Here is a 27,871-nt window from a genome sequence, read left to right as displayed (position 1 = left end):
CTCTGTCAGAAAGCCTAAATATACAAATATCAAAAGACTGACCTCTTAGGGAGGAAATCAAAGCCTCCAAACATTCTTGAAGCATGCTATTGATTTTTGCATTTTTGTCGTTGAAATGTGTGTTTCCCCAGCAAAACACTGCTAACGTTGATATATGTTTTTTATTTCTTGCGTGCAGAGGTTTTAGGTTGATTTTTAAGTCTGTTTTGGATCACTGTCTTTTATGCATTAGCCAAACACATTTTTAGCTTCCGTTTCTTCATTGACTCTGGGAAATTGGCTTTTGCATTTGTGTATATTTAGTAGAAATCTGTTATGGCTCACTTGGTGTGCCTTAAATGTAGACTTCAGAGGTGCGTTCCAGTTTCCTATAGCAAATAGATGTATACTAGCACAGAGGGAGTCAGATGTATGAGATGAAGGAAGCACAGCCCGGCACTAGAGCTGGGACAGGTGAGTATTCTTTCTTCCCTCCATTTATTATCCAAATACACATTCTCCAAATATACAAAGGTGTCTGTAGTAAAATTCATGAATCTAAACTTCAGAGAGTTCTGGTTTGTTTGGCGCGCGAGACACTGACTAGAGGAAAATGATTGTTATTAACATTGTACAATTAATATTTTGTACATTGCACATTGTAAGTAGAAATCTTGGCTCTTGAGTATAAACACAACACCTTGCGAGGTTTACAGGGTTACAAAATATATCACATTCCAAAAGTGTCTGCATTAGACACAGTCAAGTTAATAAAGGAGCTGTAAATTAGCAACACAGCTGAACTGCAATACAAGACACAACACATGGAGCCATGTTTTCCTAATTAAAGGGGTTGTCCGGTCTTAAACTACAAGTCTGCACCCAATCTATGTAGTTCAGACTTGTGAATACTCATATCGCGTGTACAGTGCTTTGTGAGGATTCTCCTGTGCTGGCGCTTGGAACGACAATCATGTAACCGCGAGTATGCGATGTGCATACTTGGTCACATTCCAACTAGACTGTTTACGGCATCGCTCAATACACTTGCATTGGGAGAGGCCGCATCCATCTAGTCAGAATATGGCCAGAAGTATACATATTTAATACTTGCTCTCACATGACCGGCGATCCTGGCGCAAGCATTGAAGAATCCTCACTAAGCGTAGTACACGCAATGTGAGGATTCACAAATATTCATGTAGAGTGACTGCAGATTCATAGTTTAACACCGGACAACTCCTTCAAGTAAATATCAAATTGGCATTACTGGACACAATAACTATTGCACTCCCTCTTATCATACCCCTTATATTTTCTTACCTGAGAAATAAGAGAATGTGCTTTCACATATGTTATTATGGAGCATACTGACCTAGATAATGTACAAGTAGTGAGTAGAAATGAGCATGACAGATCTTTAAATTTTTAATGAAACTTTGGACAAATGTATGTGTGCACCAGTAGGTTTATTAGACTTGGAAAATCAGATACAATGCCAAGAGTTACTATCGAGGCCAAGATTAGCAGAAATACATGAAATATTTCTAGTAGCTTAATGTGTTCCACGTAAATTACATTAATACAGTACAATAGAAACTTTTTTTGGCTGCTGGATCCTGGTCAGCATAACTACTTATGTGCTGTGCCATTATATTCTTTGGTAACAACATGAAGTGATAGACACAATAAACACAAAACTTTTTCCAAATATGAATAGTTCATTGAATAGACTTTGAATATATTGCTTTAAATAGTCGTTAATTGTGCATTACATGTTCATAAAATTGTTGTAAATTATGATTGAGTATGCACAAATGAATCAGTATCGGCATCTCACAGCATTTCACTCTTAGGCCGGAGTCACACACAACGATAAAAAAATCGGTCCGATTTTTACGGACCAACATCGGACAAATGTTTCATGAACAGTGATCCGTCTGTCATCTGAATTTCCTGCGATGATACGATTTTATTCGCATGTAAGCATCCATTTGACATCCGTCTGGCGATAATTTCTCGGAGGCTTGCAAAATGAACAAATAACGGTTTTTAGGCCGGAAACTAATTTAAATCATCATCCAGCCCTATATTTTTGGGCTCTACAACAGGTGGGAGCCTGCTACCTTTGCCATAGAGTCAGTGCTTGGATTTGGTTATCTCTGCTTTGTGCTAAACATGACAGACAGGCTGACTTTTAACACCACTGAGCGTGATCTTTTCTATTGGGTTAAATCCCGACATTTTGGTGAGCCATACCCTGTCATTGTCGATCTGAGGAGGCGTAGACAAATGTGGGTCCATCCACTTTTGTTGCGCAGGACATCTCAAGGCCATTTCCACCATCTCTATACATCTCTGCGTAGCCATCCGGAGAAGTTCTTTCAATATTGTCGGATGAGCCTCGCTACATTTGATCTTTTGCTGGAGATTGTGCGCCCTGGGATCACGTTTCAGGACAGAAGGATGTGCAAAGCAATTTTTGCAGAGGAGCGACTTCTCCTCACCTTACGGTATCTCTTAAAGCAATATGTTGATGATGTGTGAAGCAGCATATTTCATTTCCAGACCTTGATTCTTATAGATTTTTGTCCTTTAATATTATATATTTACAAGCACATTTCCCAAGATACATTATATGCTTGTGTATTACTGAACCCAGCCATGGCATGTAATTGAGGCTATGTGCCCACGTAGTGATTCTGAAGCAGAATAAACCTGAGCAGAATCGCACACCCTGCTCCCGGGAAAACGCATGCGTTTTTTAACGCGCTTTTGTAAGCGTTTGACAAGCGTTTTTGCATGCGTTCTCCAAAGCATTTTTGCCCATATAATTGATGGTACGCGGAATCGCATGCGATTCCGCAAATTTAATGAACATGCTGCGTTTTTAATCGCTGAGCGTTTCCGCAGCGGTTAAAAACGCATCATTGGCACAACATGTGCGTTTTTCATTAAAATTCAATTGGATGGTTTTCTTAAGCGTTACTGCAGCATAATCGCTTGTTTCGCTGCAGAAACGCTTAAAAAACGCTATGTGGGCACACAGCCTGAATGTTGACCATGCATACTTTAGAATTGATACACTATAACTTTGATTAAAGCTTTATCTGTTGTTTGTTGGGCTGTGTACTCATGGTTTTTTTCTTTGCTTTTTAGCATCCTTTCAACTGGCCTTTCATATGCTTTTCTGCATTTAGAATTTTTAATTGGGAAATCCACAACATCTGGCATTGTCCTGTCTACCTGCTCAGAAATCTGGTCCAGACCCTATCATGTGGTAATGCCGGAGCCCAAAATGGTAGACTGGTTGCGTATCTCCCGTGGATTTTAGGCCACGTGCCAGTTTCCACAATGTATTAGAATCATAGAATCGCAGAGTTGGAAGGGACCTCCTGGGCCATCTGGTCCAACCCCCTGCTCAAAGCAGGATTCGCTAAATCATCCCAGTCAGATGTCTGTCCAGCCTCTGTTTGAAGACTTCCATTGAAGGAGAACTCACCACTTCTCGTGGCAGCCTGTCCACTCATTGCTCACTCTAACTGTCAAAAAGCTTTTTCTAATATCTAATCTGTGTCTCCTCCCTTTCAGTTTCATCCATTGCTTCTAGTCTTTCCTTGTGCAAATGAGAATAAAGATGATCCTTCTACAATGTGACAGCCCTTTAGATATTTGTAGACAGCTATTAAGTCTCCTCTCAGTCTTCTCTTTTGCAAACTAAACATTCCCAAATCCTGCAACTTCCTCATAAGACAGGGTTTGCAGACCGGTCACCATTCTGGTCGCTCTTTTCTGAACTTGCTCCAGTTTGTTGATGTCTTTTTTAAAATGTCGTGCCCAAAACTGGACACAATATTCCAGATGAGGTCTGACCAAAGAGGAGTAGAGGGAAATAATGACTTCACGTGATCTAGAATGTATGCTTCTGTTAATACATCCTAGAATTGCATTTGCCTTTTTTGCTGCTGCATCACACTGTTGACTCATGTTCAGTCTGTGATCTATTAGTATACCCAAGTCTTTTTCACATGTGCTGTTGCTTAGCCCTATTCCTCCCATTCTGTATATGCTTTTTTCATTTTTATTGCCCAGATGTAGTACTTTGCATTTTTCCCTGTTAAAAACCATTCTGTTAGTTGCTGCCCACTGCTCCAGTTTATTTATATCTTTTTGAATCCTCTCTCTTCTCTAGTATTAGCTATCCCTCCTAGCTTTGTGTCATCAGCAAATTTAATCAGTTTACCCTCAATTCCTTCATCTAAATCATTGATAAAGATGTTGAACAATACAGGGCCCAGGATAGAGCCCTGTGGTACCCCACTTGAGACATTCTTCCAACTGGATGTGCAGCCATTTACAACCACTCTTTGGGTCCGATCACTAAGCCAGTTATGAATCCACCTTACAGTTGTCTTGTCCATTCCATACTTAGTCATTTTTTCAATAAGGATTGTATGATATACTTTGTCAAATGCTTTGCTGAAGTCAAGATATACTATATCTACAGCATTTCCTTGATCCACCCAATCAGTGATTCCATCATAGAAGGAAATTAAGTTAGTCTGACATGACTTATTAGTTACAAACCCATGCTGACTCTGTTTAATCACTTCATTCTTATCCAGGTACTGACATACATATTGTTTAATAATTTGTTCAAAGATCTTTCCTGGTATAGAAGTCAGACTCACCCGCCTATAGTTGCCTGGGTCCACCTTCATTCCCTTTTTGAAGATAGGAACAACATTTGCTCTTCTCCAGTCTTCTGGGACTTCTCCTGTTCTCCAAGAATTTTCAAAGATTATGGAGAGGGGTTCAAAAATTTCTTCTGCTATCTCCTTCAGTACTCTGGGGTGTAATTCATCTGGACCTGGAGACTTGAATTCATTTAGGTTAGCTAAGTGTTTCCTCACTATCTTTCTGTTTGTAGATATCCTGGATTCTTCTATTCCCTTAATAGGACAGTGAAGAACAGTTGATGTTACATTTCCTTTCTGAGAGAAAACAGATGCAAAACAGGAATTTAAAAGTTCGGCCTTCTCAACATCCTGTCTTACCATTTCATCATTTTCATCCTGTAAAAATCCTATAGCATCTTTGACTTTTCTTTTACTTTTGACATATCCCCAAAATCCTTTATTATTGCTTTTGACATCTCTTGCAAGCCTCAATTCATTGTCAGCTTTAGTAATCTGATTTGCGCCCTGCAGGTTCTGCAGACAGCATTATATTCTTCTTTAGATATGCCTCCCTCTTTCCATTTTATAAACATTTTTTTCTTCCTTTTTAGCATGTGCTTAAGTTCTGTGTTCATCCATCCTGGTTTCCTTAAATGCTTCCTATTCTTCCCTCTTTTCGAAATTGTTAACAATTGTGCTTTGAGAATTTCATTTTTCAAGATTTCCCATCCTTCCTGGACATTTTTGTCTTTAAGGATATCCAGCCATTGGATCCCTCCAATTCTCTTTCTGAATCCCTTAAAATCTGCCTTTCTGAAATCTAACCTTGACATCTGAGTCTTCACAGGTCTTCCTCCTCTAGTTATCCAAAATTCTAAAATAGCATGGTCGCTACCTCCTAGGGTCCCAGCCACTTTTACCTCCTCAACCATTTCCTCCCCGTTTATAAGGATTAGATCCAAGGTAGCAGTTCCCCTTGTTTTCTCCCCTACCTTTTGGAAGATAAAGTTGTCAGCAAGAGAGGATAAGAGCCCTGGATGGGAAGCACATCTGTGTGCGTAAGCCGCCAAACTCAGGGTCCCAATTCTATAATTATAAACAATATTTTTCTGTAGTATTGTTGGCCCTGGTCGGCACTCACTACAGGTTTATAATTGTAGATATTGGGGCCTATGGAAGAACTGGAGACTCCAGAGTATTCAATTCTTCCATTATGGGTCGGCGGCTGCGTAATAATCAGCTGGACCTACCACCACCACATCAGCTTCCAAACTCAAATCTGGAACCGGTGCCTTATGTTCATGTAGCAGATGAGGCGTTTCAATTGAGCCGACACGTCATGAGGCCATATCCACGACGAAACCTTGACCACCGGCATTGAATATTTAACTTGCGCCTATCACGTACTCGGCGACTGGTGGAGTGCGCCTTTGGTATTCTTTCGGCCAAATGGAGGGTCCTACAGTCTGCCATTCAGCTGAGTGAAGCTAATACAAATGAATTTATTAAAGCCTGTGTGGTCCTACATAACTTCACACGAATTCATGATTGCCCCTCACATGATGATGCTGAAGTTGAGTCTGGCAATGTGTCTAGGCCTACGCCACTTGTGAACCCACCCCGTCGTCCAATCTCGGGACTCAAAGTACGTGATATGTTCACTACTTATTTTCTTACACCTCAGGGTGCTACTCCCTGGCAAGATGATGCCTTATCTATGTAGTGGTTTGGTTGTGTTGTGATCTCATAAAGATTTTTGGCTTGACCTTTTGTGTGTTTTTTGTGACTACTTTAGGCTGTGTGCACACGCTGCGGATTAGGTGCGGATTCATCCGCGCGGATTTTCTAAAATCCGCAGGTGAAACCGCAGGTCAAAATACCTGCGGTTTTACCTGCGGATTGCTCTGCGGTTTTGCCCTGCGGTTTTTCATCTCCTCAATGGAGGAGATGGCAAACCGCAGGGGAATCCGCAGAAAGAATTGACATGTCAATTCTTTCTGCGGATTGAAAACCGCAGATAATCCACGCGGAAAATTCCGCACCGTCTGCATTGCGGTTTTTGATTCCCATAGGGAATCATGGTACTGTACACCGCAGCAGAAACTGCTGCGGGTCCACAGCAGCCAAAACCGCTGCGGAACCGCAGAAAAATCCGCAGCGTGTGCACACAGCCTTAGTATTTAAGATGAATCTAGAACATGTCCGAACATGAACAAGCACACATTGTGAATTTTAACAAGTTTATTACTTGTTTGTCTTTTTTTAATGCCAAAAGAAAATAACCATATTAGTAACATATGGCATAATGTTAGCAGCATATTATTATGTCAAAATCTGACCCAAAAAATATACATACTGTATAAAACCAAAAAGCCAAACCTACAAGTTATGGTAGGTTGGGGGTGGTGAAGGTGGGGGTCCTGCTTGGACATTTGGCCTTGGTTGCTGGGCCAAATCACTGTCCCCCTGTGCGCTGCCAGTTGGCTCTGGCATCTGTTGCATCCTGGCAGGATCAATTTGTGGGTTTGGGTAGGGGTAATTTGGAAATTGTTGGGGGTAGTCCTGATGGTAGGGCTGCCCAAATTGCCCATATCCCCCAATATGGCCATGTCTAACATACCCATGTTGGGGCCACCCTCCAACATTGGGTAAGTTAAAGTGGCCATATTGTGCATCTGCGCCCTGGCCCATATATTGGATTATTGGACCTGTGGAGCCACATTCTGTATGTGTGCCGGCTAAGGCGGAGGTGTTGGCACCCGTGGCGGAGGTGTTGGCACCCGTGGCGGAGGAGGAAGAGGTTCCAAGGATGCTTGAGTTGACACTTCATGTCAAACCAGCCTGTGTATTTGATTTTCTGCCGACAGCTGCCACCTTTCCAAAAATTGAAAGACAGTGCTGGGATTATTGGGTGGTGTGCTAGCATCAATAACTATTTTCAGAGGCCCTCTGGTATGCAGCCTGTACCCACGGGGAATTGCCCTGAAGTACTGTGCCAGACTGCGCCCATAAGCCTCCTCCCCATCATCATGAGCAGCTGTAGACAAGTAGCCCAAGACACCTCGGTCCACCTGCCTCCTTGTTCCCGAAGCTGCTCCTTCTCTCCTGCGCCGGCCTCGTCGTGGTAGGGCAGAAGGCTGTGGCGAGGTATCCAGTGGCATGGTGGGGCTGCTACTGTTGCCCAGGTCCTCATGTTGTGCTGGCAGGCTAGCAGATTCTGGTGGTGGTGATCTTGGTGGTGGGGGTGTGGCTCTTGAAAGTTCTGCAGATGGGCCAGACCCTGCTGCGCCAACGCCTCATCACATCAGTCACTGCAATGTAAACCAAAACACAAGTGTTCAGACCACACATATGGCTATGTTATCAACAGGTTAAATGTGCTTATGCAAACATATTTCAAATTATAGGAATTCTATTTCTGATGGCTCTACACCAATACTACAAAAAGGAGTAACGGTTTCAGGCCTACTACAAAAGACCTTCTAACCAACATACCTAATGATGTATGGATGCGAACATCTATTTTCTGCAAAAAAAAAATACTGGCTAACATAGGGACCAAAAAACAAGGAGAAGAGCACTGCATTTGTTGTGAGAACAATTAGCTAAGGATTGCAATATTTGTCCGAAAATATTAATATTAATAGGGCCACCAGTCAGGGATGGATAATTTATATTGGGAGAATATGCAGACATTAATGGCGTAGTACTTTCATAAAGATAATTGGCCAAGGAGGCCACATATTGGAACTAGACCAAATCACATTTGTCTTTTGAATTTTGGCTCCACATTTTTACAGTGAAATTTACATTTTTGGAGGAGATTGAACTTACTAAATTGCTCCTGCTCCTCCCGAGGTCTGCCCGCATAACCAGTGAACATCTGGGAACAGATTCTTCTCCACGCTGCCTTCCTTGCGTGCCCGGTCAGCATAGTGGGGATCTCTTTGGTCCCATAATTCTAACCTCTCCTGGACCAGAACTATGAGCATTTCAACATTTACATGCATGGACATGCTGGAGGATCCGAGGAGGCGTTCTTCCTGGTTTTTTTTTATGGTGCCAGTGAAATTTGCATACCAAATCTTCCTGCCAATGCCTGATGCTATTTCCTGTTGACCTGGAGAAATCTTGCGATTTTATCGCAAGTCACACTTGTGGTCCGTTTGTAATCTGATTTTTTTATCGCACCCATAGACTTGCATTGGCGAGTCCGATCCGAAGAGCCGAGCAAAATCAGATGATGGGAGCGACACCATAAAATAACATTGGGACGATTGCAATGCGATTTTTTTTATCGCATTGCATTCGTCCGATTTTTTTGCTAGTGTGACCCTGGCCTTAAAGGTACAGCATCATCAGAGCCAGTTTAGGGGTGTCTAGGATGTGATGCAATTAAGTCTCACTAATTATCTTGGGCCCCGCCTCCAACTCAAAAGAAATCTGTTACGGGGTCTCATATTGCTTTGCAACACTCAGCCAGACCCATCAGTTCTAGATGTGTTCTATTGTGACTTTTGTTGAAAGGGCTTATTCATAGGTAGAGAAAGGTGAGAAAAAAAATTAGTACTCACCTCCTAGTTCAGGCTCACTTCTCTGGAGTAAGCGCTACCTATCCTGCTGCTACCACCAATACTGTGTCTGCTGATGTGCTATCTGTCCATAATACTTGATATACGGTGCTGCCCCTGTAGAAATGGATGGATCGATTTGCGGGACTCCCATCGGCCCGGTCAGTAGTCTCTGGCCTCTGGACAGGAAGCTTGCAAATCTCTTACCTTCTGGAATCCCCATTGCTTTTGAATAGCTGGGCTAATGTGAAGTATTTTGTGCATGACAATGCAAAAATAACAACACACCATAATTGTCCCGGGGATCCTGGAAAGTAAGAGATTCGCAAACTCTCTGTCCAAAAGCCAGAGAATACTGACCTTGCCAATGGTCTGGAGTCCTGAGAATCAATCCACTCACCTATAGATCTAGCACAACCTGATGGCTTAGTGCAGATCGAAGCTGGGAAGCAACCACAACAATCGGTTCCAGACCAAACTTTAAAATTATTTAAGGCTCCATACTAGTCTCAAAGTTAATTCTGACTTTTGGCCAGGCCCCTAAATTTTTAAATCCCATTCTTGACCACTAAATTAATTCAAATTACTCAAAAATAAATTAAGATTTCAATCAGACATGGGATAGTGGAAACTGAGTTTTGGATCAACCAGTGGGTTGAAAATTTTAAAAAATCTATACTAAATTTTTTTAAAAAGTAAAGCACAAGCATATTGAAATTATCAACTTGTTTTGATTTGATCCAATTTTTTATTATTATTTTACTAATTTATATAGAACCATTAATTCCACAGCGCTTTACAGACATTATCTTCACTGTCCCAGATGGGGCTCACAATCTAAATTCCCTATCAGTATGTCTTTGGAATGTGGGAGGAAACCGGAGAACCTGTAGGAAACCCACACAAACACAAGGAGAACATACAAACTCCTTGCAGATGTTGTCCTTGGTAGTATTGGAACCTAGTAGGACCCCAGCATTGTAAGGCTGCAGTGCTAACCACTGAGTCACCGTGTCGCCCTCAACTTTAAGACAAATGCCTCATTCAGATGTCCGCTTTTCACGTAGTTTTTCATCTGTGGTTACCCATTATTATCTATGGTACTGTCCACATGTCCATATTTTTTGCAGGCCGTGTGTCTGTCAAAATATCAAACCAACATGTCCATTTTTGATCCAAGTCATAGATATCACACAGATGCCATAAATGTGCAGTCTGTCTGTTGTCCATGATTAACATTGCAAGGGATAAGGGAATTATATATTTTTTCATATGTGAAAATGACCAATGAAGCACTGATGGTGAAAACTGACAAACAGACCAAACACTGATGAAACTTGAGTCAAAAGCACTAATGACGCACAAATCGTTTTTTTGCGTACATGGATATCTGAATAATGCTATAGTTAAATGTTGTATGTCTAACCCACCATGCCTAGTAATGATCAAACAGCACGTATTGAACACACCTGACAGGTGATATTAAAACATGAGACAAGCTACATGAAACTTCAATTGAAGCAAGATGTAACTGAAAAAGAAAGGTTGGATATACAGTCATGGCCGAAAGTGTTGGCACCCTTGAAATTGTTCCTGAAAATGAAGTATTTCTCTGAGATACAGTTCCACGTTTTGTTACACACGTTTATTTCCTTTGCACTTATTGAAGCAACACAAACAACAGAGAAAAAAAAGGCAAATGTAACATAATTTCACGCAAAACCACACAAATGGGCAGGACAAAATTGTTGGCACCTGTGACGAATCATACAGGGGAAGGGGGTGTTGAGTTCGCTCACCTCGGGGGAGGAGAGAGAATGACCCAGCAGGGATCGGCTCTCTGACGCCACCACTTGTCCCAGGTCAGTCAGGGAACTGCACCGAGGGCAAAAAGTCACTGGAAAGGCTTCCCTTAGAGGTACGAGTTATTGAGGTGCTCCCAGTGAGGGGATATATATATATATATATATATATATATAAACCTCCCGGTCGTCACTGTCAGAGTTCCTCACTAAAACTATGCGGTATGCTGCCACCAGTTCCTCGTTCTAAATAAGCCCCGTCTGACAGCAGGCTTATATTAGGTTAGAAACCAACCCGGGTAGCGTATAATAACCAACGGAGCGTGCGGACGTGGGGATTCGTGTATTGGGATAAAAGAGCAGCCCAAGATTAATATTATATTTAATTCCCGAAAGGCACACTAGAGATAGACAGGCATATACAGAATGTAAATAACTGCACAATTCTAGAAGAAGAATTCTGCTTGTCACAAAGATTTTTGAAATTTTTTTAGACTAGTGCTGGAGCCAAACCACAATTGCCATGATCCTGTGAAGTACACTTGAAGCATCAGAAGCCTGATCTGCACATCGGATTGTGGATGGCCCACAAACTGGATTAAACGAGTGTGAGGATGTATCACAAAATCTTTTTCAACCGGACACCTAAATAAATTCAGACTCCAGACCAGATCCCCAAATTATTCAAACCCTCAAACATGGTCACCAAATACAATCACCAGATCCCAAAATTAAGAGATCTCAGTCCAGATCCATAATTTTATTCAGATTCCAGACCTGTCAATTTTTCATTTGTGCACTTTAGATCCAGACACTACATACATGCCACACAACAACTACCCTACACATACACACATTACACTATATAACCTGTTTCACGACTGAACATCTAGCAACTTTGGCAATTGTCAGAAGGGCCAACCCTGTAGTGAGCAGCACCCTCTGGTTACTTATGACCAGTAACCAAGGACTGGAGGAACTCAGGAGCAGCAGACGGAGTTAAAATCTGAACTACTCCTCTCTTAAGCTAATTTCACATTAGCATTTTTTTGCTCAGCACATCGTGCGCAATAGAAATGCATGCAAAAAACACATCATGCGATTTTGCACAAGTTTGCGTTTTTTATGCGCATTCGTTCTCTAGGGGTTAAAACCAGTGTCTACACATTTTTACGGCAAAAACGCATGTGCACGAAAATGCAGATGAGCGCATGTCCGTGCGCACGTCTGCGTTCCCATAGACCGTAATGCATTATTTTGTCTCATTCCGCGCGCAAGCGTACGCATGCGTTTTTTTGACGCCTTTCGGCAAACCCAAAAATGCAAAAGGTTGCGTCTGGCACGCCTAGGTGCACACCTTGAAAAAACGCATGCGCACAAAAACGCATACGAACGCATGCAAATGCAAGATCATGCGCACGCCATGTTAAACAAAGGTACGCATTACGCATGCGCATGGACGCGCACGATGCGCTGCGCAAAAAAATGCTAATGTGAAACCAGCCTTACTCTGTAGCACCAGCAACATCAGAAAAAAACTCTCCACTTCCACTAGTGGGAAAGTAAGTAAGCAGTAAGAAAGACTGGCTGACTGGACTAAAAGTGTAGTTCTCTTTCTTTTTAGTGGAGTGTGACCAGTGTTGGACTGGGGTGCCAAGGTCCCACCAGTAACAGTGACCTTGGGGGTCCCACTTTTCACCTGCATACAAATATTAGGAAGGGGTCAGACTTGAGCGTACAATGCGAGAAACTTGCGCATCAATACCCGGCACTGCCGCCTGCAGTCGGACTGGAGTGTGCGGCTGCATGTATTTTTAGTGCCGGGTATTGATGCGAGTTTCTCGCATTGTACTCACAAGTCTGACCCTGGCCTCACACTACCCTCGTCCAAATTTACCTATAGCTCTATATAATAATACACTGGGCAGTTTGGTTAACGAATGATGAGATGCTGCTTTTTTCTGTATAGAGTCAATGAAGTGAAGTACTGCCCATAAAATGGGATTGTTGGTCCAGATCTGCACAGGGGCCCACCGGGGGATTCCTCTGTTCCCCTATGGGCCAGTCCTAGTGTGAGTGTGAGAGAGAGAGATCAGACAATGCTAAAAAAAAAAAAAAGAAAAAAAATAGCTACCCTGCTGTTCTAATGTACAGTAAAATGTTTAATAATAGAAGGGGAGGGAGATTCTGCTGCCTTTTCAGAAACTAAACAAGTGTATATGGAAGTGTATGAAGTTGTATTTAGAATATTTTGCTGCCTACATATTGCAAATACAGTACTGATATGCTAACATTAAATGCATTCAAATTTCTGCTGGTAAAAGATGGAAAATGGTAATGCATGTAGGGCAAGAACAGCATAGCTATGTTTGCAGTGTGTAGATAACAAAGCTGTGTGTGAGTTTATAGGCAGTGGTGGAGTGAATTTATGCAATGTGTGTAGAGCAAAGTCTCCTCCAAGTCTCTCCAAACTAATCTCCTGATATTGTCCAACGCATAATCTTGAGTCTTCACAAGAAATACTTCCCGCCTCCACAGTCGAATGTTCCTCCCCAGTCACCTCTAAGACTTCTCCTGATTATCCCCCCATCCTCTGGAATTCGCACCCCAACACGTCCGACTATCCACCACATTCAAAACTTTCAGACAGAGACAGAAAACCCATCTCTTCAAGAAAGCATTCTGCCTATAATGACCCCACTGCCACCTCGCCACCACTGGAACTGCCACAACCCCTATCCTACTGTCCCCTTCCCCATTATCCTGAAGACTGTAAGCCCACAAGGGCAGTCTCCTATCCCCCTCTGTTCCAGTCTGTCATTGTTAGTTTGTTGACATGCACAGTGTGGAAGACAAAGTGCAACACGAGGGGAGGGAAGCCCAAACTAATGGGAAAGGGAGAGTGGAGACCCCTATGTAGATCTAATAGCACCCTTCCTCCCCTACCGTTCCTATATTGGTTCCACACCAATCGCCAAGCAGGAACTTATGTCCTGTATATTCCTAGAGCTAGGGAAGAGGGGGGATGAGCACTGGTCAGTCCCCACTGTACACTTAAGACAAGAAGGGGGATAAACAAGGGGGAAGCAATGTAGTTTGCGCAAACTCCAGGGAGATAACACCAAACGTCATCCAGAAGCACGAGAGGAAGTAAGCTGACTGCTATAGCTCTAAGCTTTCACAAGGGAAAATGTGAATATCACTGATAGCTCCCTGAGGCAGACTGGGAGTCTATAAACACCCAGGTCCAGGTGTGTCAATTAGAGCCGGAGGGAGGTTGCCACTGGGTCCAAAAGTCAGAAGGAATAAGAAGGTGTCGGCAATACCTAACGCAGAGAACTTCTGCTGTCAGATGCAGAGCGACTGTCTGTAGCATCTAACACACCCGTGACATTAATTCATTGCAAATTTATATTTGTATATTGAATGTAAAACCCTTTTCACATATATACCACCATGAAATCAATGATGGTCTAAAAATAAATAATAATAAGTATAAAAATCTTACATTGGCAGTAGAAATTCATGGTAATTGCCATGAAATGTTGGTGCATATTCATTAGTGAAATTGAGGTTTGGGCTGCCTATCCTTCATCCACTTGTGGTATCAGGTGGTGTACTTGGGTAGACAAGATGGTGAATGATAGGAAATAAAGACAATAGAGCGCTGCATACACAGGATAATAGGTTGGGGATGTGGTTGATAGTAATCATGTATGCATAGGTTGGCATTGAGTTGGCACTGTAGTAGGATGTGGATAAAGTAGCTTGACACAATGCTTGGCTACACATTTCACAGTTATCTTTATACTTCAAATAGCATAGACTGGCACACAGTTAAGTGAAACGGTAACTGGCATTGCCTCCCAAGCTGTGGGCACTATACATAAGCGTTACTTTGCAGACCTGATCTAAGCTCTGACATAAATTTACAAGAAGTGGTATGTATGAAAAAGAGGAGGACCCTTTGTTTCTCCCCAACTGTAAGTGCATTGCATTTGTTCTTATAGTGGTGAGGTGACAGCTAGCAGACACTACAATGGTGACAAGACTTGTTCTGTGACTGGAATAGCGCAGTTGTATCACCCAGATCGGGGTACTCAGGTCGCCGGCAGCGTTGGATTCAGGGGGTCACGGGGGTGGCAGCCGTGCCCGATGCCTGTGCTTCGGGGACAGTGAAATAGGGGTTAAAAATAAAAATAAAAAAGGAAAACAAAACAAAAAAAAGATTAGAAAAAGAGTTCTTGACGCCAGTTGGAGTGTTCGACTGTAAGATAGCCGGCACTGCAGATGATCCTTGGGGGGTAGATGATGATGGCAGTGCAGGTGTTTAACCCCCTCCATCTAGGGCTGGCCCCCAGAGATAGTGACAGAAGTAGATAGCACAGAGTAACAAGGCAGGAGACAAGGAAAGTCACTTTATCATTTACTGAAGTCCAGATGCAGTTTAGAGGATAAAATACAACTCTCTCACCAGGTTTACAGTCTGCTCTGCATGATGAGAATTATCCTTCTCTGCTGTGGTTCAGTGTAGACTTCCTGCTGTTCTAATCCCATCAGGGACAAAGGTTTCCCAGAGTCTGAAACTTCCAGTACTACCAGTACTCACAGTGTTTTCTGCCCCGGCAACATGCAGCTTGAATCCTATGTGAAGCACGTGTTTGTTCTGGCATAATCCCTCACTGATTCTCTGTTGCTGTAGTTTTACTCGGAGAAGATACTCCACTGCTGGCTGTGTAAACCACACAGCCTCTCAACTTACCATTCGACTCTAGAAGCATAGATGGCCTAGTGGCTGAAGCTCTGATCCTTCTCAGCATTGTTCCTGGAGAGAGCACATGTAACTGCTCCAAGAACATTCTCCATTTTTCTTCACACCATCTTTCCTCACAGACCAGCTAAAAACTCCTTCCCTTCCAGTTAGGGTATCTCTGCAAAGCTCTAAACTTCAGGCAAGTAAGGGAGTGGGGTAAAATTGTGTGTGCAGTTGTCTCCAGCAGAGAAAGCATAACTCCCATTATTTACAAAACACATATAAAATAGTACATATTTGACCATTTTGTGGCGGCAAAGACACAGGGTGTCACACAATAAGAAGAGGGAGGCTGTTGCAGAGGGGGGCAACTAACTGGTAAGCCAGGACCAGTTAGAGAATTCATCACTTATCCATAGAGAGCGTGTCTGTGCTTTAGAGCAAAACCTCCGAGCCATCCCATAGCCAGTGCTACTTTCCTATATTGCCCTCCCAGTGAGAACATTTCAAGAAAACATAGTTCCTGTTAACCTGTCTGCCATGTGTGAATTTCAGTTACCGAATATCTGCTGGGATATGGACTCCCAACATTATTCTATATCCTTCTTATAAAGTGTTCCTTTTTAGGGTGGACTTAGTTCATGCCTTTATGGCATTTTATTAATTTTCAATCAGGTAAAGGGAACACGTTAGATCGACTTTATGGACATATTTTTTTTAATCTCTACTATACAACTACAGTTTTACCTTTGCCAGAATTACTGCTACACATAGAAGGGGTTGGGCGGTTAGTACCACATATATGTTCGACAATTGATGACAATGCAATGCACTCAAACAACTTTAATGTGGCTCTATGGCACATCTTTCCTTTACGTGCTATCACCCCTGTTTAGCATGAGATATATAATCAAATCTGTTAGATCAAATATTAATATTCGTGTTAAAATAAATAGTGGTTAAGTGTATTAGAAACACCGAGCCACATTTATACAGCAATGACAGTGTTAGTCTCCATCTGCATGTGTGTGCTCTAAATATTTAGGCAAAGTCTATGTCTTATCCTCACATTGCGCTGTTTATATTCCACGTGTGCAAAATGACACAATCCAGATCAGTTGATTTTCTATTCCAAAATAATAAACAGGTCCCGCATAGATTTAATAGTAGCAGAATAAGTACTAGGAGGGCTGTCTGCGTACATCATATCCCCCAAATGCACAAACCTGGAAAGAAGGCAAGAAAATGTGGTAGATTCACCTAGTAATTTAGTGAACTATGGAATTGGATCTCCTTCCTGTAACAGCATGTCTAAGATATTTTCTTTTCGGATTACACTTTCATCTCCTCTCTGGGAAAAATGTGAAATATTCTAAATGGTTGATGGTCTTAACAAAAAAAAAAGAGAGGTGCAGGGTAATCATGTGGAACAATTGGCTCAGTGTTACATACAAGAGAATTAGTTTGATTAAATATACGAGCATGCACAGAAAATATACAAGTTCAAGATGTAAGCTGTTTATTTGCACAGGCGGTCAGGACAGCCGAGAGAAGGGATGGCATTGTTTGGACATAGATGTGAAAATACTGAAATTTAGAGAAAAAATATTGAAGATTAGTTGATTGATTCACTAATTCAGTTCTGGTGACAGGGAGGTCTTGTGTAGAAATTCCCAGATGCAAGGCCTGTATAGCGTGACTAAATATCTATATTTAGATATAGGGGATGTTCAACTCACAGAAAGAAACTAATTCTTAGATATGTGACTATATACCTTGAGAGGTTCAGTTTACACTCCAATGCTGGCTAATGTCTTGAATTGTTTTGCATTTTAAAGATTTACCTGTGAAATATATCTGAAGATGCAAGTACTGAGCTCAGTGGGTGTCTCCTGTTTATCATGGATTCTTTCTGCTTGTGCCCTCTGTTCGTGCTATAACTTATATACTTGTGTATCTTCCTCCCTGTTAGCACCATGCCGGAGTCCTGCTCTGGCAGGCAGGGTCTTCGGCGTTTCAATTTACTCACCCGCGCTGCGGTCGGATCTTCCCTTCTCCATGCCTTGCATGCTCCCAGCAGAGCTTCCAGCCATGTCCTTAGGGCTCCCACCAACCCTCTTAAAGGGCTAGCGCGTGCACTTGTTATTTCCTTCCCAGCCAATGGCTGAAAGGCATTATGTATATATTACTTCCTCCCCACTGGGGAGGTGCCTGAGCAACCTTCCTGTTTTGCAGTCTATGTTGTGTAAGGTGGCATACCAGTCCCTGCTGCACTCTGGTGCAGATCCTGCCTGCTGCACCCTGGGACAAATCCTGCCTGCTTCACCCTGGTGCAGATCCTGCCTGCTGCACCCTGGTGCAGACCCTGCCTGCTGCACTCTGATACAAACTCTGTCTCTGCACTCTTATACAAACTCTGCCTGCTGCTCCATCCAGTATGTCCTTCTGGGTCTAGCTGCTGTGCGACCATTGATCTGTTCTGGAGTGGAACCTGGTATTCATCGGGAGCCAAGTCTAACCTCACCATCAGAGGCTTTAGGGTATGTGCACATGTGGGGAAGGTGACTTGACGGACAGACTTGACTGGAAGTAGGAGGGGACGGTTGGTGCACTACAGACGGAGGTTGGCAATGACAGAAAGGTAACAGCAGGGAAAGACAGAAAAGGGAGTGCAGTACCGAAATTTGACCACAAGATGGCAGGGGGAGTGTAGTTCAGGACTTAACATCAGCTTACAGCTATAGAAACTGCTTAGTCATGGGGGGCGGGGAGATAGAAACCCAGGAGGGGAATTCCCAGTGAGAGAGGGGAGAAATAGAACTGGTTAGGGTTCCAGACAGGCTAGTCCTGGGAGGAGCTCTGTAGAAGACAGCGAACAGAGAAGAGCTCGACCAGAGGGGACTGACAGGAAAGAAGACAGTCAGGGGGTGGCCCTGACCCGACGGACCGCAGGACAGACGAGGCCCTGGGGGTACCGATTGGACGATGACCTCGGGCAGGTGAAGCGCTGGCGGTAGATTGGTCTAGGACAGCCCCAGCGAAAGATCTGCGAGGGACGTTACTTCGACTGGAGCAAAGGTGCAGATACCCAGGCGTGGAGACAGAGAACTGTAAAGTGGCTCCTGTGTGTGGCTGTGGTCGTCAGGAGGATGACGAATAAATCCGGAACTGTTACAACCAAAATCTGTCTCCGCCTCGTCCTTGCATCTCCTGGTGTCTGTGTCATCCGGACAGGGTAAGCAGCGGTTCACCCCCCAAGCCGGCCCCCTACCACATTTGGCATAGTGGGCAGGATCGCCGCCGCTAATACGAAATCTTCTGCGGCAGGCCTGCGCCAGGAGGACTCTTAAGGAACTGTTCACCGGTGGATTATAGATACCTGTGGATTACAAAACTGCTCACCTGTGGATTATAAATTGGAGACTTTGTCCCGGATCATCGCTGTCATCAGAGGTTCCGGGGCGGTACCAGAAGCCATCCAACATGGCCGTGGTACTCCAGCGCTGGGGAGAGGCCCGGACGTTTGCAGCAGTTCTGGATGGACTGGGGCCGTCTCCCACTTACCCCCGGGGGGAGCGGTGTATGTCCGGAGACCGCCGTCCCCTCATCTTGGACCCGGGCAGATGGGTGGAGAAGTCTGCCATTGCCCCACCCAGGAGCGGGAGTGGCCCAGGAGAGAAGGCCGGCTGCGGCTGCTTGGCGCCATTCGACTGTTGCCCACCGGACGGGATGCGATGCTGCAGTTGCCATGGCCTCGGCCGCCTGGAGTGGCGGCGGGGTCGGGAGGTCGAGTCTCGCTGGGAGACTTGCTTTCTAGAATCACGGACAGTCCTCAAGACATCGGAAGGAGAAGAGGAGCGACTGCGGGCCCTGCGGAAGTAGCCGCCGAAGACGTCACCTGGGAGCTTCCCTGCGGGACCCACGAGCCTGGAGGCTAGCCCTGCCGGACAGCAGGGTGAAGATTGGAGGCTACGGGAGGAGCCGTGGGATGACATATCGGAGGCTACGGTGCTGGGGAAGGTGAGCGTTCCCCCGGTTCTGCCGGCGACTCCGCAGGCGGCTCCCACCACCCGGCCACACCGCGCGGTCTCCCCCGCTCCTGCAAAACCGACTGCGGAGGGTTCTGCGGTGTCGCCGCTGCGGAACCAGCCCACGGCCGACGCTGCTGTGTTCCACCTGCCAGCAGCGGCCAATCCCCTGAAGCCGGTCACCACTCCGGCCCCATCTGCGACTCCGGTTGCGACCTACCCCGCGGCCGCATCTGCGTCACCCCCGGAGTCAGCTGCGGCCTGCTTGTCGGGCTTTGCAGCCTATCTGAAACCACGGCTGCCCTTGCCCGCCACCCGGCCCCAGCGGCTGCTGGGCTGCCGACATCTATGGCCGCCTCTGTCCCACTCTTAACCCCCGGCGGGGTCCCGCCCATCGGACTCCGGGGCCTACACTGGACCCTCCGTCTGGGTTGTGGAGGTCATCCAGAAGAAAAAGGCCAGGGAGCGGGAGGTCTGGAACCTGCTCCACGAGAGAGGGGAGGCTGGCATGGCGGTTTCCCGATCTAAGGGGCAGCTTGTGTACACCAACCTGCAGAAGGGTTACGGGTTCATCCCGGACCTCGCAACTGGCCAGAAAGTGTACATCAAAGTGACTTCCATCCCTCACGGCCGGGCTTTGCGAGAGGGGGACTTGGTATCGTACTACAAAGAGTACTGCCCCCTCGGCTACTACGTGGTAGCCGTAATTGTTGAACCCGAAGGCCACGAGCCTCCGTAAAAAGGACCCCTAGAGACACTCCCTGCATCCCGGGAGCTCCACGGCTGTGGGGCCCCTTTGTTACCAGCTATCAGGAGATGGCCCAGACTGTTGGGATTTCGTTGCACCGTTGTGCAGGCCAGGAGGACAGTTTTTCGTCCAGGTTGAAAAAAAATGTTTTATTGTTTGCTTGACCTTTCCCTCCTGATATAGCGGAGATGCGGGGAAGGGAGTACTACTGTTAAAGGGAGGGGGAGTACTTGTTTCAAAAATGCTGTGCGGGGAATATTGTGTTAAAAATAATGTTAACGTGTTTGGAAAAAAAAAAGAAAAGCAAAAAAAAAGAAAGCGAAAAAGGGGTTACTCCGGTTGAGTAACTCCTATGGCTATTAAAGTAAAGATAATAGTATGTTAAGAGTTGATTTAGTGAATAGTGTGTATAACAAAAAAATGTGTATGTAACAGGTTCCGGGTGCGAGGTAGATGTAACTAAGACGCCCAACGACCGGTCCCACAACAGACTGTGGACAAACTTCAGAACGACGTAGGTAGAGAGTACGATTGTCGGGACGACAATGGACAAAGGAAGGGGGAGTGTGGGGAAGGTGACTTGACGGACAGACTTTACTGGAAGTAGGAGAGGACGATTGGTGCACTACAGACGGAGGTTGGCAATGACAGAAAGGTAACAGCAGGGAAAGACAGAAAAGGGAGTGCAAACCGAAATTTGACCACAAGATGGCAGGGGGAGTGTAGTTCAAGACTTAACATCAGCTTACAGCTATAGAAACTGCTTAGTCATGGGGGACGGGGAGATAGGAACCCAGGAGAGGAATTCCCAGTGAGAGAGGGGAGAAATAGAACTGGTTAGGGTTCCAGACAGGCTAGTCCTGGGAGGAGCTTGGTAGAAGACAGCGAACAGAGAAGAACTCGACCAGGGGGGACTGACAAGAAAGAAGACAGTCAGGGGGGTGGCCCTGACCCAACGGACCGCAGGACAGATGAGGCCCCGGGGGTACCGATTGGACGACGACCTCGGGCAGGTGAAGCGCTGGCGGTAGATTGGTCTAGGACAGCCCCAGCGAAAGATCCGCGAGGGATGTTACTTCGACTGGAGCAAAGGTGCAGGTACCCGGGCCTGGAGACAGAGAACTGTAAGGTGGCTGTGGTGCGTGACTGTGGTCGTCAGGAGGACGACGAATAAATCCGGAACTGTTACAACCAAAATCTGCCTCCGCCTCGTCCTTGCATTGCCTGGTGTCTGTGTCATCTGGACAGGGTAAGCAGCGGTCCACCCCCCAATCCGGCCCCCTACCACACACACGTTGCGGATTTGTTGCGGATCCACAAGTGATTTACAGTACTATGATAACCTATGTGAAAAAAATTGGCTCTGCACATGCTGCGGAAAATTCCGCACGGAATCCGCAGCAGTTCAATTTCCGCAACATGTCAATTCTTTGTGCGGATTCAGCAGCGTTTTAACAACCATTCCATTATAGAAATCCGCAGGTGTAAAAACGCATGCCAAAACCGCACAAAATCCGCAATAAATCTGCCAAGAGATGCAGATTCCACGTGGAAAATTCTGCACAGCAATCTGCAACGTGTGCACATACCCTTAGTGAACAGTCTGATGGTCGCTTAATCACACCCCTCCAGGCTCTCCGCGGTCCGTGGCATAGTGGTTCCACAACCCACATCCGTGACACTCTCTCTTATCTTTATCACGCATATGTAACATAAGTGTTTTATACAATGAATGATAATTATTTAACTTTATACACCAAACTGGTAATTTTAAAACTGCAGCAGATGTATTATGCTCAGTGCTTCTTGACTTTGGCAAAAAATGTGGCAAATTTTGACACTTATTAGCGGATGTAGTTTTAGACCTATTATATGTCTAAAATTCTGTTGCTCACTCAAAACTGATTTGGCTTCATGGAGAGGGGTGTGATTTGGATTGAAGAGTATATGGCTTAGAATACTACCATGTGTACTAGGTTACTGCAAAATGTAGGCACTAGAGTTGTGCTGAATGTATCATCCAGCATGAACTTCTATGATAAATTTGGTGCATTTTAAAGGGTGTGTTCTACACTGAAACACTGCAGCATTTCAGAGTAAACATACTTTGCAAAGCCAACCATTGACTAACTGTCAGCTGACTAGTCCGAGAGACGGGTCTTCAGTTGTCTTCCATATATATACATAGATAGATACTTGTCAGTCAAAGGGATTCAAAGGTCGCTGGGGATCTGCCTCAGACTAGTCAGCCAAGACACATAGGCCCCAATTCACCAAAATATTTGTCACCTCCAGATTTGTGGCTTAAATCATTTTGAAAAGCCACAACAGAGCAGGAGAGAAGAATGACAGCCGCGTTCAGCACCAGCCGCAGGGAAACAGTGCTAAGGCTAGTTTCACACTTGCTTTTTTTTGCAGCGCGTTTTTCCCGCAAAAAAACGCATTGAAAAAACGCATACAAAAGCATACAACTGCTGCGTTTTTTTCAAGCATTTTTATGAGCATGCATGAAAAAAACGCAGCGTTTTTATGCGTTTGTATGCGTTTTTAGTGCGTTTTTACCACGTTTGCGTTTTTTCCAAACATTAGGTGGCCCCTCACACTAACCCAAACCATGACTTTACTAACCCTAACCCTAACCCTGACCCTAACCCTAACCCTGACCCTAACCCTAACCCTTAACCAAACCATACCCTAACCCTAACCCTAACCCTAACCCTTAACCAAACCATACCCTGATCCTAACCCTAACCCTGACCCTGACCCTAACCCTTAACCAAACCATACCCTGATCCTAACCCTAACCCTGACCCTGACCCTGACCCTAACCCTAAACCCCCTTAACTAACCCTAACTCTAACCCAAACCCCTAAATTCCATTGTCTAAACTAATGGTAAAAAAAAAAACGCATGTGCAAAAAAACGCATACATAAGCATGCCAATGCGCACATATGCTCACCATAGACTTATAATGGGTGTCTTGCTGTAAAAAAACGCATTGCGTGCGCATGCGTTTTTTTGAGGCAAGTCGGACGCCCAAAAAATGCAACAGGTTGCATTTTGTGCGCCCGAGCGCATACCGCAAAAAAACGCATGCGCGGAAAAACGCGTACAAACGCATGTGTATGCGCACATAAGCGCATCCCATGCAAAGTATAGGGAAAAAAAACGCATGCGCTATTTAGCGCTAAAATACCGCGAAAAAAACGCAAGTGTGAAACCAGCCTTACTGTAGTGCTTCTTCCCCGGTGGCCGTCCGTATGGTCCTGATGCGGCACACGGTTGCCACACATGTGTCACACGGTGGTACCATGTATACACACGGGCACTGATACCTCCGGTAACGTTTTTTCCGGTACCGGAATTATCTGGACGTGGCAGGCCCCCGGCAGGCCCGTACAGACCCCCGGCAGCCGGCACAGACCCCCGGCAGGCCCATACAGACCGCCGGCAGCCGGCACAGACCCCCGGCAGGCCCGTACAGACCGCCGGCAGCCGGCACAGACCCCCGACAGCCGGCACAGACCCCCCGGCAGGCCCGTACAGACCGCCGGCAGCCGGCACAGACCCCCGGCAGCTGACACAGACACCCGGCAGGCCCGTACAGACTGCCGGCAGCCGGCACAGACCCCCGGCAGGCCCGCACTGACCGCGCATCATGATGGCGCACAGACCGCGCATCATGATGACATCATTTCAGCAGCCAATCACAGCCACAACAGTGGCTCATTGCATTATGGGAACTTCCGATTCCGGTATTCGATACTGAAAAAATATCGGTACTCGGTATCGGAATTCCGATACAGCGAATATCGGCTGATACCCGATATTTGCAGTATCGGAATGCTCAACACTACTTACTATTATTAGTTTGGCTGATTTAATTTAAAGTGAATACTAAACTATCATGTGATAGTCCTTGAAGAGATAGAAGTCCTATCCTTGAAATTTTTCCAGTTAAACACTTCTGCTAAGTGTTAATTGTTTGATTTCTTACAGGTTATATGTGAACGGTATTTAAAATGACTGAGAGATTTGATTGTCATTACTGCAAGGAATCTCTATTTGGAAAAAAGTACCTTCTGAGGGAAGAAAACCCATATTGTGTGAAATGTTATGAGAATCTGTATTCCAACTCCTGTGAAGAATGCAAGAAGCCCATCGGCTGTGATGGCAAGGTATGTAGCTACAGTATTTCTGATTACTGAAGTAATTGGTTCAAAACCTTTTTTATAACTGCCAATCAGCTGAAAAAATTATGTCTTTAAGTGACATCTACAATGACCAGGAAAAAAAAATCTTAATTGTATCTGTATGCCATAAATAGCTCATAGATAGATGTAGGTCACGATTCTAGGATCCACACACATCAGGAACGGAAAGCAGATACACAGCCATCACTACAATTACTCTCCACCTGGATGTAACGGCTGGCTACATTTATTTTTATTTCATAAATCAGTAGTATACATGAAGGCTGTGTGCCCAGGTAAGCATTTTTTAAGCGTTTGTCCAGGTCAAAACGCTTCAAAAACGCATAAAAGAAGCATCCCATTCATTTTAAATGAATTCCGCACTTTTTGTGCACATTGCTGCGTTTTTTTCCGCTCAAAAAACGCTTAGAGGCCAAAAACACAGCATGCTCATAAATTTTGCGGAAAAGTCCGCGTTTTTGCTATTTTCTATGAGTCAGAAAACGCATGGAAAAAACGCATAAAAAACGCGCAGTTTAAGCAAAAAACGTGCGGAAAACGCGCAAAAAACGCACAGAAATAAAGCGTGCGTTTTCTGGGAAGGTGTCCGGTTTTGAAGCAGAAATTTTCTGCATACGTGGGCACATAGCCGAAAACACCAACGTTGTAATAAATTTTATCAGAAAAATCTGCTACTGGACTGACATTTCACATTAAAAATTCTCAATTTATGTGCAAAATCTGTATTTGGTGTATGCTGTAAAAACAGTTCCCAAAAAACAGAATGTCAGAAAGTCACTTTCGTTCGTAGTCAGTTTTACCATACTCAGAATTTTTTTATCCCGTTTTCCAATACACTATTCAAAAGTACAACTCATTCCACACAAAAAACAAGCCCTCATATGTCTCTGTGGGTAGAAAAATAAAAAAGTTTTGGTTCTTGGATGGGGACGAAAAAACAAAAACGGAAAAATTAAAAATATGGAAATTGGCCATGTCAGGAAGGGGTTAATTATATGTAAAATCTTATATATGCAAAGCAGGTAATTGTTAAATATAGTTCCTAGATAGACTTTATTGTTCAATAATCTACGTGGTTGAAGAAGAAAAACAGGAAGGACAAAACAAAAAGAAGGAGATAAACATGGCACCTACACTGACAAAGGAGAAGGAGCAGAACGAAAGATGACAAAATAGGAAAAACAGCCCAGAGATGGGCCACAAATTAGCCATGTTGAAAAGATAAGTAATAGTCTTTAGGTGAATAAGTCATTGTGCACTGATCATTATTCTTGTGCAAAAATGTTTTAGAAAATCTAGGCTATCGTGCTCATTCACCATGGCTCTGATTCATCATTTGCAGGTTTTTTAAGTCACTTTCTTTGTATAGACATGTGTTATTGGTTGCCAGTTTTGTCGCCAAAGTATTCAAAATAGCGAAAATAATTCATCAGTTTGTTGCAAAGTCAAAAAAATCTTTCTCTGTCTTGAACTCTTTATGCAATTATTTTGGTTTTAAAAAATATGGGGCAAAGTTGCACCAAAATACTGGTGTACTCAAAAATACAACAGGGGTGTGACTTTTTAAAAAAATCACAAATTAAGAATCAGGAGAATTATTAGTCTCCACCCACAAGTTGAAAAAAAAATAACAGGCGAGCTGTAGCACTGGCATCTCTACATAGCAGGAATCCCAACTCACTTACCGCATTGGCCCCATAGTTCTTCCTTCTCCTGCTGCTGCCTGGGGTCTGCCCACTGCTCGCAGATCCCTGAGCACTGTGCTTAGGGAGCACACATGGTCCTGCACTTTTAAATGGACAGCGTCCTAAAGTGTCCCCTGTCAATTGGCTTGGAGACACTTGTTATTTAAGACCCCTCCAACGGATGGGAGGTGCCTGTTCAAAGTTGTTAGTCTGTTTCTAAAATATGCTTGCTAGTTCTCAGGTCCCAGTGCTCGTATCCCAGTATATCTGCCTATCTGTCAGCAGTGCCCGCCTGCCTATCAGCTGTACCTGCCTGCCCATCAGCCGTGGCCACCTGCCTGCCTATCAGCCATGCCCATATGCCTGTCCATAAGGCCCACCTGCTCCTGTCTGCCAAGATACCAGTTTTACCTGCCGTTACCTGCCTGTCTGTGTGTCTGTCATGCCAGTCACCATACCAGCCAGTACTTATCAAGTCTACCATTCTTGGCTGTTCCTGCCTCCTGTCCCTTGGCCATCAGCTGCCATCCACCTGATGGGAGGTGCCTGTGCAATGTTGCTAGTCTGTTTCTAAAACATTCTTGCTAGTTTGCAGGTCCCAGTGCTCGTTTCCCAGTATACCTGCCTATCTATCAGCTGTGCCCGCAAGCTTGTTTATTAGCCTCGCCCACCTTTCTGTCTATCAGCTGTGCCTCCCTGCACCTGTCTGCCAAGATACCAGTCTTGCCTGCCAAGTATGTCTGTCATGCCAATCACTATACCAGCCGTGTCAGCCAGTACTTGCCAAGTCTACCATTCCTGGTCATTCCTGCCTCCTGTCCCTTGGGGGGGGTCAGCTGCCATCTACCTGAGGTCAGTCCTTGAGTGGCACCTGGTTCCGCCTTCCCCGTATTATGGTATCGTCAGCCGCCATGCACCCGAGTTTGGATTTGGATATATGTCTTTTATCCTTGGCCATATCCTGGCATATATATCACCTGTCATGGTATATATGTCCCTTATCCTGGTATATGTCCCTTATACTGGGCCCCATCCTGGTAATATGTCCCTTATCCTGGTATATATCCCTTATCATGGGCCTCATACTGGTAATATCTCCCTTATCCTGGTATATGTCCCTTATCCTGGGCCCCATCAAGGTAATATGTCCCTTATCCTGTTATATGTCCTTTATCCCTTAGCCGCCGTACTTAAGGCTGTGTACCCACGTAAGCGTTTTTTTCGCGTTTTTTAAGCGTTTTTACCTGCAAAAATGCTTAAACAACGCTTACAAGAAGCATCCCATTCATTTTAATGAATTCTGCACTTTTTGTGCACATTGATGCGTCTTTTACCATGAAAAAAATGCATCGCGGTAAAAAAACGTAGCATGTTCATTAATTTCACGGAAAAATCCGCATTTCTAACTATA

At 44.6% G+C, this 27,871-nt stretch overlaps 1 protein-coding gene across 1 annotated transcript in view; it reads left to right on the top strand.

The window, feature by feature from the left end:
• Window positions 1-27,871, top strand: part of FHL2 (four and a half LIM domains 2) — a 106,696-nt gene that overhangs the window by 19,769 nt on the left and 59,056 nt on the right. Inside the window, exon 2 of the mRNA XM_073550665.1 lies at window positions 24,561-24,739. Within this exon, the coding sequence (XP_073406766.1) occupies window positions 24,584-24,739 (156 nt within the window). The 5' untranslated portion in view covers window positions 24,561-24,583. The remainder of the gene's footprint in view (window positions 1-24,560; window positions 24,740-27,871) is intronic.

Source organism: Dendrobates tinctorius, unplaced genomic scaffold (assembly GCF_039654945.1).
Source record: "Dendrobates tinctorius isolate UK_male_01 unplaced genomic scaffold, ASM3965494v1 ptg000166l, whole genome shotgun sequence".
Lineage (NCBI taxonomy): Eukaryota > Metazoa > Chordata > Amphibia > Anura > Dendrobatidae > Dendrobates > Dendrobates tinctorius.
Note: the sequence above shows the minus strand (reverse complement) of the source record. Positions and strands in the feature narration are given on the sequence as shown.